The sequence below is a fragment of the Haliaeetus leucocephalus genome, unplaced genomic scaffold (assembly GCF_000737465.1).
Source record: "Haliaeetus leucocephalus isolate CR32 unplaced genomic scaffold, Haliaeetus_leucocephalus-4.0 Scaffold203, whole genome shotgun sequence".
In the NCBI taxonomy this organism is placed as follows: Eukaryota; Metazoa; Chordata; class Aves; order Accipitriformes; family Accipitridae; genus Haliaeetus; species Haliaeetus leucocephalus.
In genome coordinates this window covers 116,560-133,920 of record NW_010972639.1, presented here as the reverse complement: position 1 = coordinate 133,920, position 17,361 = coordinate 116,560, and the positions used below count along the sequence as shown (strand labels likewise).

The 17,361-nt window shown below is 41.1% G+C and overlaps 1 protein-coding gene across 2 annotated transcripts in view; it reads right to left on the bottom strand.

Annotated features, from left to right (window-relative positions):
- FBN2 (fibrillin 2) overlaps positions 1-16,817 on the bottom strand; it is a 173,314-nt gene extending 156,497 nt beyond the window's left edge. For both annotated transcript variants that reach the window (XM_010566065.1, XM_010566064.1), the window contains exons 1-5: positions 16,594-16,817; positions 15,636-15,718; positions 11,860-11,958; positions 11,201-11,296; positions 8,683-8,778 (exon numbers count right to left, since the gene is read on the bottom strand). In XM_010566065.1, the coding sequence (XP_010564367.1) occupies positions 8,683-8,778; positions 11,201-11,296; positions 11,860-11,958; positions 15,636-15,718; positions 16,594-16,817 (598 nt within the window). The remainder of the gene's footprint in view (positions 1-8,682; positions 8,779-11,200; positions 11,297-11,859; positions 11,959-15,635; positions 15,719-16,593) is intronic.
- Between the last annotated feature and the right edge of the window lie 544 nt (positions 16,818-17,361).

The following is a 17,361-nucleotide window of genomic DNA, read 5'->3' as shown; positions in this document are numbered from 1 at the left end:
CCTCAAGGTAGTTTCTCAAGGCTTTTGAGAGGTGGGCAGAGGCCACTTCTGATAAACTGTGCTGTTCGGAAGTCACTCAGAGCTAAGGATGCCCACAGCTATCTGCTTCCTGCAAGATCTGATTTCTCCACGAAAGGAAAGGAAGGAACCAATTCTCCAGTCAAACAATTCTCCAGTCACACCATACCCTTTTAAAAGGTATGGTTCCCTACCACTGTTCGCTTCCTGTGAAGGCCCATATTCAGCTGAAGCATCCTTCCCTCTTCTCATTTGTAATAGCAGACCACAGGATCTCTCCAGACCAGAGATTGTCTTTGTTCAGTTGATTCATAAAATGGTGCTTTGATCCCTGACGTGGACTTTAGCTCTTATCAAAATGACTGTGCTGCCATTGCACCTGTGAACTGTAGACTCATACTCACCAGGTTTGCTACAGTGATCATTTTCAGTCTGAAACTGCATAACCAGCTTTGTGTGGTCTTCTGCATTCAGAGACAACATGTACCACACTCACTGCAAGAATTATTCAAGTAACTCACAAGTATGTGCTATGTATTATTAGCATTCTAACATAAAGTGACTTTGTTTGCTGTACCCATTGCTAGATACTTCTCCACCAGATCGACTATGATAATGCAACCAGAGGACAAGTGGGCAAGAGGGAGGGAATATGAATCATCACATCCCGAAGTACCTAAAGAAAGGAAAAGAGGGCAGCAAGAGAAAGATACTGACTGGGATTACACTACTTTCTTCACTGTTACTGCCATGGCACGTTCAGCATTACCCATGTCTCTCTTTCAATTGCAAAATGTTAAGTCTTTTGCACAGCTAGAAGAGAGAAATTTTCAGATACCTGGTAACGACAAATAAATATATACTCTGTAGAAATATTGGGGGTTTTTTAATGCTTTAGATAGTTATGTGTCAGCTTGTGAAAGGCAAGGGAAGAAGTCTGAAAACCATGTTATTGGAGATAACAATGGATGGCAAAACCAGGTAAAATAGTGCCAGAGTCCTGTAATCCTAGTAGCTCTTGATATCTAAGAGCATGAAAGCAGCTTTCTGAATTTGCCCTTCAGAACTACTGTAATCCATCAAAGATTGATGTATGCAGATATCTACAGGTCTGAACCTGTATGAGGAAGAGGAGTTCTCTGAATAGGGACTGCACTTCAACCGTATGCATTATAAACATCTGATGACACCTCTGGTCTCAAGCAAATGATGAGAGTATCTATCAGGTTCTTCTAACATAGATAAGCTGACTTATTTTCCTGAATCAGGCACTTATCTGTCAAATAAAATTTTACCTCTTATTGCTGCAGGTAGTTCTGTCTTACTATCCCCAAGAGAAATAAGAGGTGTACTTTTTTATTTTAAACTGAAGCTTTTTTTTAAAATAATATCACCACTGTGGCATTTGCTTATAATCAACTTTCTACTATGTGTGGAAAAAGCTGACAGAAACCTTTTTTAAAAGAAAATTTAGAAAATGTAGGAAAGCATGGTGAAATTTGAAAATTTTAGGAAGATTCATATTTTGTAGAATGATATACTACCACTAACTTATTTTTAATTAAATTGATTAAGCTTAATTGGTTTTAGTTAAATTAGACTTGAAGTTGATGATGTAACTCTTACGTTACATGACGAACACCCCTTGTCAGTTGGACTGTGTAGTTAAGAGTATGCCTCACTCAACTAGTATTTCTTTCCTTCACTCAACAGGCCCTGAATGACTCCTTTACAAACTTGCACAAAATATCTCAAGACCACATGCTCTACTTCCGAATGGCTAAAAGCAGACTGAAAAGGAATTAAACTGAGTATTCAGCAGGGAAGTATTCCACTTACTGTGCACTGAATAAAAAAAAAAGACACCAGGACACATGGCCCTGTGGCAAGAAGAAAGGAAGAATGCTGACTGATATTTGAGAGCAGTATTTAGTAATTGTTTTTTATTTAATCCTACTGCCTTCCTTTCCTCCTGCCTTCCCTAACATGCTCTGCATTTTCATTTATACTCACTCTCACTCCTAGAGCATGCAATACTCAACAGTCTTCCACCACCTTAATAAAACAGGCAGGATGACCCCCCTAGTTAAAATCTCAGACTGAAACTCAGGATATTTGATTCATTGCTAAGTCTGCTGAAGCTTCCCTGGTCAGCCTTCAACAAGTAACAGCCTCACGTGTCTCAGCCTGTCTTGGGGGCAGGGAAGAGAGCAAGAATACTTCCTTTGTCCGGTTAGCTCTTCAGAGCAGAGACCCGCTCGTGCATATATACACACACATCCTATCCCACATAAAGAACCTCTATTTCAGTTCAGGCTAATAGTAGCCACTATAAAGCAAAATCCAGCAAAATTTAAAAGTTACATTCTCACAACTCCTACAAAGAGAGAAGAGCTTATTGATCAAAAGAGCATTTTTGCTGTTAAGCACCTGAATAAAGTTTACAGTCATTGGGGGACAGCTAAAATAACAAAGCAACTTGAGAAAAAGTGCAGGTCCTTTTAGAACTGCTTGTGCAGCAGTATGCTGTGGCTGGCAGAAAGGAAACCTCTTGAACATAACTTGCCATAGCCTGCATGGCAAGAAGTTCTGGAGTTTACGAGACTACAAGGGTAAGACCAAATATACAAGATCTGAATATATCCCCCAAAAGTTTTCACTTCTTCTCATGGTACTGCTACCATCAACAGATATGGAAAAGTTGTGTAAAGTTACAAGATCTTTTGAATACCTGTCAGAGGAAAGAGTAGTTTCTGAAATAATTTCATCCCCTCCTTGCTTCATTTACACCTAATCACTGTCAGTTAAGCACACACAAGCATCTTCAGCACCACTAAAGACTAAATATGAATTGCATGTCTTCTTTATAATAAAAATGTATTTGAGAAGTATTGAGTCCTATATAAAATTGTGTCACTTTGCTGTATGAGCGTAATTTTATTCATATGTATTATCCCAAAATATCTTTATAACTTTTAAGTGCCAATCAGTTTCTTCAGCACAGCTCCACTGCTGTCTTCTTTGCTCTTTCCTTGTTTGCCTCAGTTACTACATACTGTTGACACTTTCACTGAGAATGCTTTTTGCTTCCTCCTGCCCCTTTCTCTGTACTCTTGATTAGCTTCTTCATCCTCTTCCCAGCCCAGCTTGAAGAAAACCTTTGTTTTCTTTTTTGCTCTTTTTCCCCCTTTTTGTTCTAGTGTCCTTAGACATAGGATCATTACTGATTGTTTTCCTATCAGCAAGCATCAGATGAAGGTAACTGATTTCAAATATAATATTAGATGTATGCTCTCCTACCCCACAAAATGAACCTCTATTTCAGTTACACCCTCTGCCTCCAACCTTTTTCTCTATCCTCTGCAATATCCTGTTCTCCAACCCCAGGGACACTCACTTACTCTCTTGCTGTCCCTCCTAGGACTCTTCAGTTGCATGGACCAAGATCTTGTAGGCATTGCAGAACTGGCATAAAAACTGCTGCCTTGCACAGAGGAGGGTTTCTACTGACTACCTGTCTGCATCTGGGCAGAGTCTTCCCTATTAACCCAGTAAGAACCTGTAGGGAGACAGCTACCCCCATCACTCATTTACTGCATCTGTCATGAGGTACAGGCTCTCAGCTACTTTGGTAGACAGAAATTCCAAAATTCAGACAGTCAAAGAAAGTGTCCAGATGCTTGTACTGGGAATACCAGGTGCAACCAACACATTGGGCTAAGACACATTAGCAGCAGTTTTCCTGAGAACAACCCAAAAGCTCCCCCCTTTCGTAAGTTCTCACACTGTATTCAACTATGACATTTCTTCATTTTTCCTTTTTTTTCATCTGCCCAAGCTTGACAGCTTCATCTGGAATCCTCCCGTTCTTCAAAAAGATATTCTTCCCAAGCTATGCAGTTCTACACAGTCCAAACCATTTTGCTTCCCATTATAAGTCACAGGTACAGAGTAAGCGAGCACTGTTCTTTCTCATTCTACATGGGATGAAGGCAAACTTAGATCAGTGACAGGATTCTCCTTTCCCACTGCTTCTTCCTCCCTTTAACCCATGATTAAGAAGGAAGAAAACATCATTACTCTTCCACAGCTTCAGACCACTACAGACCATCAATTTAAAAAATGCACAGGCCATGTGCAGTAATACAAATACCATTTGCGCAGCCAGTTTTGAGAAACCAAAGGAACTGGTCATGCTAGAGAAAACCACTCTTATGTGTACAACTGAGCATGAGGCCTCTTAATCAATCCTTTTCTTTTTTTTCCAATTATTTTTCACTGGGAAGAATTCAACAGCAAAATTTCAACATCTATTTTTTTCTTAAAAAAAACCAACCGAACATGACAAAATAGACAAAATCAAATGCTTGAATCTTGTGTTTACAAATCAAAGACAAGAAGCTGACCAAACCAACACACTTTGATAGAAAATGTAAAAGGTCGTTGTATTTATCAGAAAGAATAAAGCACAAGGTCTCAAACAGGTTCTGCTTTCTTGTTAACCCAGCAGCAAGTCTCAAGTTAAATACTGTAATCATGCCAGTCATTAGTTACTGCTCAGCCTCCTGTCTCCAGCCCGGAAATTAGTCTGCTCAAAGCCCAGATAGCTGAACAAGCAGTCACGTTTTATCATATAACTGAGGCTGGGAGGCCAATCTGAAGGAAAGCTACATATGTTCTATATTAGGAAGAAAATACCTAATTTAAAAGAACTTAATTTACGGAACAATAAAAAGTACGCATTTAAAAGACAGCTATGTAAAAAAAATAACAAAACAAAATCTCTTATAACTCTGATGTGATTTGCAAGGGAAGTTCACAGAACCTTAAACTATAAAATTTTACTTAAAGAGTTATGAACCGTTGCTAAATTCAGTTTAAAATTAAACTATAGAGGCATTTCTTAGTATAAGGCAACTACTGCAACCAACAGATGAAGAAATCATTGCCTTTTGCATTTTGTTCGAAAGCATAAACTTATTAGGTTAAAAGTGTAAATTACAAATTGCTATTGAACTGAATAGGTATGTCAGGTATCTTTTACAGTTTTTTCATGTACTCCAGCTCATGTAAAGCATAAAAAAAATTAACATTTACAGTTACTATACTAAAGACTTTTCATAGTCATGACCAAGGTATACTACAGGAGCCATCTTTCTTTAACTGAATAATAGTACAATAAATTAATAACTTCTTCTTTTTTTGAGAATGTCTAGGCTACACCAAGCTAAGAGACTAGGTGAAATTTTACTTAGCCCTGTCCACTGTTGTAAGAGCATATTGTGTTAGATTAGATATCCAAATTACATATGCAATTATAGGCATTACATATATGTTATATTTTTGTGACAGTGACAGAAGCAAATTTGGCTTCCTACCTCCAGTTTCCATTACGGAAATGTAAACTTTCAATTATAACAACTCCATTTCCAAATAACCCTGTAATGTAGCTCAAATCTTGTATAACAATAGCATTGTACACGTAGAATTGAAAGGCTAAGACTTTCAAGGACAGCTAAGAAATACAGATGCCAAAATACTGGTGTTCAATTCCTTTACGTGGCTTGAATTCTGCAGCTTTAAGTTTCACAACGAATTGTAAGAAAGCAAACTTCAATGCTTTCATCACCACAAAAGTTAAGTTACAAAACCCATATGTACTACAATCTTTTAAACAAGTCAACCTATTTCAAGTATAAGCGTTGTTATTAAAAACTCTGAGCCATCATCACAGCTGGAGCCTGTCATACCTATTAACATGATTCCACAGTCCTGAATCTAGTCAGACAATAGAAGCAAATAACCAGGAATGATTGCTTCGATCTGGGACAAAACCCCAGCTTACCAAGTTGTATGCCAAGAAATAAAAAAATATCTGAATGCAATCCATTTAAAAAAAAAAAAAATCAATTTGCAATATTACAATTCTATCCTGTTACAGTTCATCAGCTATAACTATCATTCATCTTGGATACATAGCTTAGTCTGCTGAATTTGGACAAATGTAAGCTCCATCTGAACTAAGGCTCAAACTATAAAGCAACCTAAAACATTGTCCAATCCCTTAAAAATCCATCCTAAACTGACAGACTTGGTAGTCTCTTATTTTAGCTCAAAGGCAGGTGTACATTCTACACAGACATATTTCTGAAAATGGCTGTAAATATTAACAGAGTTTTTAAGAGAATGTCACAAGCAACAAAGCAACATCTAGTGCGTATACAGAACAGCCTAGAATAGCAAAGAGAAACTCTTGCTTTTTCAGTGTTTGGTTTAGTTATTGCCTTCATCTACATGGAAATTATTTCCCTTTCACAGTCAACAAATGTAAAAAAAATAAAAGGTGCAAGATATTTTCACAATTTATATACAGCTTTGAACGCTTCAGAGCTGAATCTGAAACAGAAAATTCCACAGGATTCCCTTCAGAAGCCATTTCTAAACACATGAATGACAAGACGGTGTTTGGGAGCATCCAGCATGAGTTTACCAAGGGCAAAGGGCATCACTGCTTTCAACCCTGAGGCCACCGGTGCCGAGGACAAGGAGAGGGCAGGGGAAGTTGCTTGACTTGGGCAAGGCTTTTGAGACAGGCTCCTACAGAGAGACTGTGATTGCTGAGATACAGGCTGAATAAGTGAACAATAGATAAAGGGAGTGGAAAATTGGCTGGACTGCTGGCTCCAAGTGTTGTGATCAGCAACGTCCAGCTAGAGGCCAGGAAACTAGTGCAGTTCCTCTGGGGTGAGTACCGGGACAAATAACAATTTAATGTCTCCATTAACAACCTGGGTGGTGGTACAAGAGTGCACTCTCAGCAAGAATGCAGATGACACCAAATCTGGGGCACCAGTCAATATGCTGGAGGGCAGGGCTGCTACTCAGGGCGATCCAGACAGCTTAGAAAAAATGGGCAGACAGTTATCTCATGAAGTTCAGAAAAAGCAAAGGAAGTCCCACCTCTTGGATGGAATAACCTGACGGAACAACATAGGCTGGAGGCTGACTGCCTGCAAAGCAGCTCTGAGAAAAGGATTAGGGGCGTCCCAGTAGACAACCACCTGAACACAAAGCAGCAGCGTACCCTTGCAGCAGAGAAGGCCAGCTGCACGGACTGTATCAGGACAAGCATGGCATCTAATCCAGGGAAGTGGTCCTTCACCTCCATTTGGCACTTGTAAGACTGCCTGAGTACTGTGTCCAGTTTTGGATTCCCAATACAAGAAAGAAACAGACATACTGAAGGAAGTCCAGGGGAAAGCCACCAAATTGGTCAGGGAGCTAGGGAACGTGCCTTGTGTGCAGAGGCTGAGGGACTTGAGTTCATCCAGCCTTAAGAAGAGAAGGTTTCAAGGGGACTTTATTGCTGCCTGTAACTACCTGTTCAGAGGATACACAGAAATTGAAGCCAGACTCTTCTTGGAGGCTCACAGCAAGCAGACAAGAGGTAACAAATAATACAAGCTGGAACATACAAAATTGCAATTAGATATTAGGGTTTGGGTTGATTTTTTTTTTTTTTTTTTTACCATGAGGGTGGTCAAATACTGGAACAGGTTGTCCAGAGATGTTGTGGAATCTCCGTCCTTGAAGGTGTTCAAAACCTGACTGGCCATGGACCTGAGCAGGCTGATCTGATTAGATCTGCTTTGAGCAGGTATTGGACTAGATGGCCTGTGGAGGTCCTTTCCGAGTCAAATTATTCTGTCAATCTAAGAAGTCTACTTCTGCCCTAAGTGGGCATCTCATCCACTGCTAACGTGAATGAAGAATGTGACTGTCTATTTTCTATTAATGCAAATGATCCCATCCTCCTTTTTAGTATTGACAACCTTTTGAATATTTTAAAGGAGTAAGATAACAACGCATACTAGTAGCCAGCATTTCACACTACGGTTGCTCAGTTCTTCAGTACCCTTTTTGATGAGAACATGTATTCACAAACACACCAACTTGGATAAAGACAAGGAAGAATATTTATGCTAAGCTCTTCAGCATCATCTTTGATTATTATTGAAACCTTCTTGTTTAAGGATGTACAACATTACTGGTTTGATAAGCAATCCTCACTATATCCACTCATTAAAAATCCATTCTAAATAGAGAAGAATTGCGTTACACTTGTCAGTTTGATGCACACAGAGTACGTTCTACAATTACATCTAATGTTGAGCCGTTCGACGTGACTATATTTCCACAGTCTTGGCTTCAAAATACAAACAATGCTCTGATTCATTAGAAAGCAAGAAGTATAGATTTCTGAGAGTGGAAGTGGGTTTACTCTAAATCACTATATATGGACTTAGTGACTGAATCCTGCAAGTGTAGTTACACTTACACAATTCTAACACCATCAGCAATTTTGCTGTAATGTTATTTCACAATAACATTAGAGCAAAAGACAACTCAACTTTTAACTATTGTATGAACAAAATAAGCAGCCTAAATTAGCTCAAATTCCTACCAATTGTGACAGCTTTGTTACTTGCCAATCTGAAATGTGGCTACCAGACTTAAAAGGAAGATACTTTCTAAAATTACAAATAATAAATGGTTTACTGGAAGCTTACTGGCTCAGCCGGAAAATACACAGCACAAAGTATGTACATACTGTATTGTTGCATACAACTGCTCACAATTTCCCTCCTTATTTATTTCTTTTACCTCTTTCACACTGAGGGCCAGTAAATCCGTAGACACATGCACAGCGATTAGGTCCAATACACCGTCCTCCATTCTGGCAGCCATTTTCACAGACAGCTTCAATTAACAAAAAGAAGTTTTAAATGTTGTAGTAATGATATTTCAAAGATTACCACAGGTGTTATTCAAAAGTAGGTTTTTTCCTCTTAACTGCTTTAAGTCTTTCTGGACTTGAAGATCAAACTGATCTCCTTCCTATCCATCATCACCAACAATAATGATTGTTCAAGTAAAATTCCATTAGCCCAAATTCCATTAGCACCTGTTTAATGCCAATTGCAAGCAGCTGTTTAATTAATCATGTTCAGCACTGATTCTTAGCATGTGTTTAACTTAAGTCTATTTTTAAACAGTTGTGCAGCTCTAGTCACTAATCATAAGAACTTCAATTCATCACTGAAGCTAGCAGATAAACACTCAGCTATTTTGAGGGGGTTTTAAGCGTATGAAGTTGTGCTATTCAGTCACAACAGCAACAAACCTTTCAAGAAGGGAGACCTGGGGAGTCCGAGAGACAGATAATTCAGCTCTCAGAGTTGATTCTGCTGGCAGAAGGATGTTTAGAGCAAGGGAAAAGACTTACCAGTTTAACTCAACTTTAAGTACCTTCAAAAACTGTGTTTCCTAAAAGATCCCAACAAGAAATAAAATGGGTTTTGTGGGGTATAAATCCACAGTATATATAGAGGGAGAAGGTACTTTGCAGCTGTGGGACTTGGGAGCACCCACTCATGCTATTTATCACCAATGTGAATCAAGAACAAAGCCTCCTGTCAAAGCACTGACATCTTCTCAATTTGAAAGGAAGACAGTTCTCCAGTGAGGCTGAAAAACACTGTTAAAAGAATGCCTTAACTAAGTAATTCCATCTGTTTTCAGGCTCACTGCTTCCAGGATATATACCCTTGTTCAGAATTGGCACATGTTCCAAATCAAAGTATTTCACCTTAAAGGACAGCCCCACCATTTTTAAGTGGCTCTGAACAACGGCAAAGAGATTTGGGTCTAGAATTCTCTAGGCTGCCTTCCTATGCAGGTCTCCCCAGTCGGAAGGTGGCATTTGTTACGTATTTGAGGATGCAGTGCAAAAGAACCTCAGCAACCTAGAGAAGGTAAATATTTCAAACTGGAAAAAATGTACATATGCCTCCTATATCACAATGGGGAACATCAAATATACTGTTATGTGGAAACATGATGAAGCCTTACTTCTTATCAAGAACTATAAAAATGAATTACTTTTTACTGCAAATGCGTATCTTACACATAAAATGAAGATACTTCTCTGCACGCGTTACATTAATGAATTAATGGACAATGCCACTTTAGTGAGATAATTAACTGCAGGAGATTTAAGACACAATTACATTTTAGTAAAAAGAAATAAGGACTTATTTACATTTTTCAGACATTCATTCCATATTGTGTCTAGAAGACAAATACTCCATCTTACTTGACATTTTAACTGTCCTGTACACTGAGACCAATCTCCACAATTTGTTCAGATTTTCTGGATTGCTTTAGAGTCACTGCTTGAAAATTCAATCCTCTTTTCATTTATTCACTGGAAATATGGCCCATCGGAGAGTGTTCAGGTATTGATCCAATATTTCAAAATTAGCAGGAAGGGGCCAGCAACTCTTAAAAGTTAATCTCACTGTGACTAGGGTCACATTTTAGGATTACCATTATTACCTAAAATTTTAGAGAATTTTATACACAGAGAAATAATGCAAGAGCAAGACTGCTCTCCAGCATTTGCAAAAACGACTAAGACAAAGGGATGTTCTTCCACACTATTCAGTCTAACTGTTCTTTGCAGACCTGCCTTTTGTTTGTCTCTGGTTCCTTCAGACTACCTTCAGCAATTAATTTCTCAGCTCATTAGTAGCCAGCTGGCCTCAGAATACAGTTTGAGTCTTTCTTCATCCCCCCAGACTTTAGTGGTATTTATTGTTTGCCAGATTTGTAGAGCTTGTAAACACTGTACTGTGATAGGCAGAGCTTTGCAAGTAACTGACTTTCTAGCTTGTCTGCCAAACCAAAAAGGTATCCAAATGCTTGAACCATATTTAATCTTTTTCCTTAGTCAATTAGAACACAGAAAAACATGCTTTAACCTAGCATTTAGGCTATTCTTTTGAGATGGAGAAACTTTGTCAAAGAGAATGAAAAATTAGTGATCATCTAGTAAGAAAAGGAGAGTGGGGTGTATACTGACATTGCTCCAAAGGATTTTCCAAAACTATTTGCTCAATTTGATCCCTAATTTGAATTTTAGAGAATACAAATGCACTTCATGCATGAACTGACTTTCAGCTAAACACTATACCCCAAAACAGCAATAAATTTCTCACAGACATTTCACTATATTTTGGCATATTGCCTTTTTTATCCTCCCACTCTACCTAAAGCACAAAGGCTACCTTGCAGGACTTAACGTGGATTTAATTTTAGATGCAACAGAGCAGTTACTTACGCTGCCCACAGTAAGTTCCAACGTAGCCTTTCTGGCAGTGGCACCGGTCGTCCGTGCACGTGCCGCCGTTCAAGCACCTGATGCTGCACTGTTGTACTGCTGTGGAGACCAGGCAGAGAGATAACCAGTGTTAGGCAAAAATGCCACATTGGGAAGCAAATGTGGATGAAAACCAAGACACGTGAAAGTAGACATGAGTTTCGTACAATATATGCTATGTATTTAAGTGTACACTCAGGTATTCTTGCAATCAAAGCCGCCCCAGCTGTAGCTATTAGCCAGCCATTAGTTTAAAAGCAACCACGAAGACTTTTTTTAGAGTTTTCCATGACTATATTTAGCAACTTAGAGCTTTTAGCTATCGTGGAGGCTGTACACTCTTCATTTCTTAGGAAAATCGACTTGATGAAAATGTTAATAACACACACTTATTTATCTCTTTAAACACATATTTTTTTCAGTTTGTCACAGAGCGTGAACAGGCACACTTAGTAATCAAACTATCAAAAACTAGAGATATACCACAGTGTAAGTTGCATGTATGCAGTAACAACAAGTTATTTTTAAAGAATTTACACAGTAGTTATTTTTGAGTTGACAGTCAAAGAGAATTACTTAAAATGAGATCTCTAATGAAAATAAATACAGTAAGTCCTTACTAGATTTCGATCCACAAGTAGGCGATATTTGTCCACTTGCACAAGTGCACATGTTAGGACGGGAACAAAATCCATCACCACAGCTATTTCTACAAATCGCTGAGGAAGAACACAATGAAAAAGACAGTGATTAACAGTAACCTTAATCTTAAACTACAGGAAAAAAAAAGCTAAAAGTATGTTAACAGCTTCTTTAAAAAAAACAAAACAACACTTGAATGCTCACTTCATTGGGACAGTAAATATACACGCAAAAGTAATTTTAAGTTAAATAAAGCAAACTGAATTTTGGTATAATCAGTATCTCTGACAAATTTAAAGACAAACAGAATCGAATATGGCGTATTCAAACACTGGTCTGACCACTGAAACCAGATCATCAACTCTTTCCCTAATTAGAAATACCAGCCTATTAAACAAGTAATGTAAAATTATTAAAATTATATCTTTTAGACCACAAGACCTATAGAAAACTTTACCACGAATCCAAGATTTGAATGAATATAAACAATAGAGATCATAAATGTCAATTTATGGTATGGCTTCTCTCTTATAATCACTATTTCAGAGGCATTCTAGGGTCTCTCTTTTCTAAGATTACCCATTCTTTACACAAAGCTGTTTTGTGGGAAGTCAATGTCCAAATGCTGGGCTTTGCAGATTTCGTGTAGTCTCCCTAAATAGAGTTTTCTGTACTCAAATATTTCCACAGTGTCATTTAGAAACCAACTTTATAAAAATCTCAGGGAAGCCTGTCCACACCGTATCACGTGTGCATAACATGCACATTGCTGTGCTATCCTCTGATGCATCAAAGTTGTACCTTCCCTTCTCACTCGCCAGCCAAGGGAGCTCCATTGCACAAAGGAATGACAGAACCAGGAAGGAGTTAAAGCCTAAATCCAGATTCTAAAGGACATCCACATGAATATGTCTCTAAATAATCCACTGGAGTAGCAAATGCACCAAAAGACAGCCTGAAACATTAAGAGCCAATATGGCACCGGAGGACCTCAAAAAACACATACTGTACAAGAGACAGCTTGTAAAGCAAAAAAAACCAAGCAAGAATCACAGTTTCTTCGTAAACGACTGGGGGGGCGTTGAGAGAATCAAACCATCTGGAAGCACATCAGGACTACAAAAGGAACAAATACCCCTGGTAGATAATTTGCCAAGAATATACTGACAACCTAAAAAAAAAGGTCTATATACATTAAAAGGAAAGAAAAAAACCACGCACCTGGCCATATACATACAAAAGGAAGAAAGCAGAGGTAAGACCTTTCCCAGAATGCTCGTGCTCCATTTCTGATTTAGAAAAACTTGCGTTAATGAGCTGCAACTCCCATTAGGAAGCAAATTGTTTTCTTGTACCACTATACAATTCAAATATGGCCCCTGCAGAATTTACACACTCCCTTTTGCCCTTTCTCCACCAAATCAGAAGCTCTGTACCGAGGCCAAACATGATCAAAACAGACGAGATTTTGTAAACCCGCACCCTCCTTGGCATACTCCAGTAAAGGCCACATTTTCTTTACAAGAAAGGAGTGGAGAAAGCCACATTGGTGGTCCACTGACACCACTCTTTGGGCATCAAAAAGATGCCATGTGGATCATCTACATTTATCGTTAAATTCCTCTGCAACTACGCCCTAAATATGAAGGCATGAGAGGGGAAAGAGTTTGTGGGATTTTGATATTCAGCTGAAATTAGAGACATACCACTGACTGATACGAAGTACTTTTCCCATTGGCAGACATAAAAGTGAGAAACGGGACCCAGATTTAGAGCACTTGACAAACACAGGGAACAGGGCTGTTTTCCTTATGCCACTGGTCAGTCCATCTTTACACAATGTAGCTCGATCTCCTGAGCAAGTGAGGTCTACATTTAGACCATTTCCTTAGTTTATTATCTGTTAGGGAATAATTTTTTGTCAACTGAAAGCCCTATAGCTGAAAGCATAGTCTAAATATGCTTTCATCATTACAGTTTATTTTATCTAAAGAAAAAGGAACCCAACCAGACCTTTTTTTTCCAGATAAAAGATCCCTTTTAATCATAAATATGTCACAGACCACCACCAACCATCATCACGTTATCAACTGAAAACACTGTAAAGTCAGAATGGTTTCCTGTTGACCTACCACTAGCTCACAGACCTCTCTTCATGAAATAATACTGTAAAACCACAGTTACAATCTGCACTAATTATAATCAACGAATCTCCAACAAGAAGTTTGCTAGCTTGTCTGTCATCCTGTGCAGGAGGCTTCATCTGGCTAAACATCTCTAGCTAGAGGGACCATCATCTCAACAAATGTTTCATGGGAGCATAGAAATCTGTGCTTTCAAACCTTCGTTTCAAAAAACAAATAGAAAAGTGTCACAGCCAGTCTCACAGATCGTCTGGCAAAATCATTCACCCTTCAAACATGTTAGAGAGCCACAATTAAGCTCCAGTAAGTAAAGAGGAGCTAAAAGATGTCCTTTGTGCACATGCATTAACAGTAACTCAAAGATTATTGTGGACGTGAAGAGAGCTGAGACCGAGGTCTTTAAGAGGCACTGAGTCCCAATTTAAGGATAATTTATAAGGATTTCTGAAAGCACCTCCCTCCATCATTGTCTCTCCCTAATTTCATTTGAGCCGGATACCCAGCTGAATTTGAAAAACCTATCAACAGCATATGAAGCAGCCTAAATCCATTTTAAAAACTCCAGTTTACATTTATCAGTGATGCATGGCAGAGTCATAAGAAATATCAGCAAGGCAAATTTAGTCCTGTAAAATGAATAGATGTGAACAGGCTGATAGTCCTGAATGATAAGGCAAGGACCCAAAAGTCACCTTTAAGTTTGGCAGATCTTGGCTTACCACACGTTCATTCCCTACTTTAGTCCTGGAAGGCTGTAGTCTGTTAGATAGAGTATTACAAAGACCTCCATTGCTTACATAAAATTTAGGGCAGTATGTTCTTGAACCTGAACTCCATAGCTGAGCATACTTATTAGCAAAAGAGATGGTGACAGGCTAGGATGAATGGGCGCAGACTCCCATTAAAATTCAAGGACTGTAAGAAGCACGTGTCTAATACCAGCTTTTATCTAACAGACAGAAAATTCAACTTAATTCTCCATTTCCTTTCCAGGTAGACAATGTTCCCTAATCAGAGTATTGAGCAGGTTTCCTCCCCCACTTTTCTCTTTTTTTTTTGCCAAGCCAGGTCAACACCCACATCTGTCAGCACAGTACCTCTTATGACCAGGCAGTAAGCAGAGGCTACGTGCTTTACAGCTATTAAAACACAACTAAAAATGACAGGCATGAGAATAAGCACCCCAGATGTAAAAAAAGTTTTCCATTTGATTGTCATTCCAAGCCTAGCGCAGAAGCTCCACAAAACTTCAGATCTGATTTGCTTTCTATCAAGACTTTTTGGCTTTTTTCGCCTGTTACTATAGTTGATTATTAGTTTACGGAAGGTTTTTTCCCTTTTCCTTCGTTGTCATGTTCTTTTCAGAAAACTAACGGGAGACATGCCTCTCATGAACACACCAAGGAAAATACAGCAAGTAGCCAATCTTTTGATTACAACAAACACAGACCTGTAAATCTACTGTGTTTTTTTCCCCTTTTTCTTAAAAGTAAGGCACAAGACAGCTCTGAATTCTCTTTTCTCACAGTGGATGGAGCAGCAACTCACAGAAGAATATTTATTTTTATTATTACCCCTAGGGCAGTAGAAACTTGAAGTCAGACACTTACGAACAATGCACTGGTTTCCTCCAGGGAGCGTTTTCCACCCAGGGCAACAGTACGAATGGAATCTAGAGCCACACACATTTGGCCTGCCACACAGACAAACAAACAAACAAAGGTATATACAAAAATAGAAATCCGTGTAAACAGAGTCCAAAGTTTTATCTACCCACAAGGGAAGAAACCAGCCGCATGAAACAAAAAAAAGCCACATACAGCAAAGATGCCTAAAAAAATCCTCCCCAAAAGGCAAGAAACCCAGAAGTTCCAGGCCACTTTGTTTTGTATTGGTTCAACTGGTTAGCGTAAAGAGGAGAGGCAGACAACAGCAAGCCACGTTCATCCCCGGTGGAACTCCCGAGGCGATGCAAGGGGATGAGTTTGGCTCCGCATTCCTACAGAGTCTTAGCAGTCTTGCTACGAAAACTGGCTTCATGCTGCTGTCTGACACCAGGCGGAAGGGACGACTGCTCATAAGGATCGTGAGGCTAATTCACACGACCAAGAACTCCCCCAAACGTTAGAAAAAAACAGATTTTGCACAGCTTCCCAGGAGAAGCCAGAGCGAAGAGAACGTCGAAGCAGCTGAACACTGTGACATGCTCGACTACAAAGCCCAACGCGGTCCCCCTATTAGCTGTAACGCAGCCCCGCACAACGCCTGCTTTTAATAGAGCCGCGCTAACGAGCAGCCGGTACTTCACAGCCGCGGACAAGACCCCAAGTCCAATTAACGGCAGGTTCCTCAGCCACACAGAGGGGCCGCGTGGGAGGCAAGGTGGGCCGAAGGCAAAACCGAAGACCAGGGCTTCGGCTTTGAGGCAGGCGGGGGGCGGCTGCCGGGAGGGGGCTGCTCGCTGGGGAGCGGGGCTGCGCGCCGCTGCCCGGAGGACCGGCCGGCAGCGGGGAAGGGCTTTCAGGCTGCGGAAGGCAGAGGCCCGAGCGCGACGCGGCGCGTCCCTACCCGCGGAGCACGTCCTGCTGTCCTCGCCTGCGCACCCGGCCGGCGGCGGCGGCGCTGCCGGCCCCGTCCTCCCGGTACGCGGCGGCTGGGTGGATGCCGCCCGCTCCTCCCGCGGGGCGCACCGGCGGCGGCTTCTGTTGCCCGGCTGCTCCCTGCGCCCAGAGCGCCAGGCAGCCCAGCCACAGGAAGCAGGGCTGCACCCAGGGCCACCGCCGTCTCCCCATCCTGCGGCTGCCCCGGCGGGAAACGGCGGAGGCGGCGGGCGGGGAGCCGGGGAGAGGTGTGCTTGTCCCGCCCCGCCGTCAGCGGGCACGGCTCCGCTCCTCGTCGGGGGAAGGCTTCAGCCGCGGAAACTCTTTCTTCTCTCCTCCCCAGCCTGCCCTGCCGCCGCGGCCGTCAGCGGGACACGCCGATACCAACGGCGGGCTCCACGTTGCATCCCCCCCCTCCTCTCTCTCCGAAGAAAAAGAGGGGGAAGAGAAGCAGCAGCTGGCTCGGCGGGGGGTTTCTCTGCCCCCTCCGAAAAAGGAAATCCCTCGGAACCACGCTGGATTTCCCGAGAAAGAATACGAACAGGAGGGTATTTAACAGCCGCCGCGTCCGGAGAAACGTGCCGAGACGGAGCGAGAGGAGAGCAAACACCCCTGCCAAGCACAAGGGGCGGTTTTACAGCTGGCGGGCGGTGCGGGAGAGGCCAGGAGGCGGAGGCGGGGCCGGTGCCTCCCGGCCGGTGCGGCGGCGGCGGCCCCGGGGGGCGGGGGCGAGCGG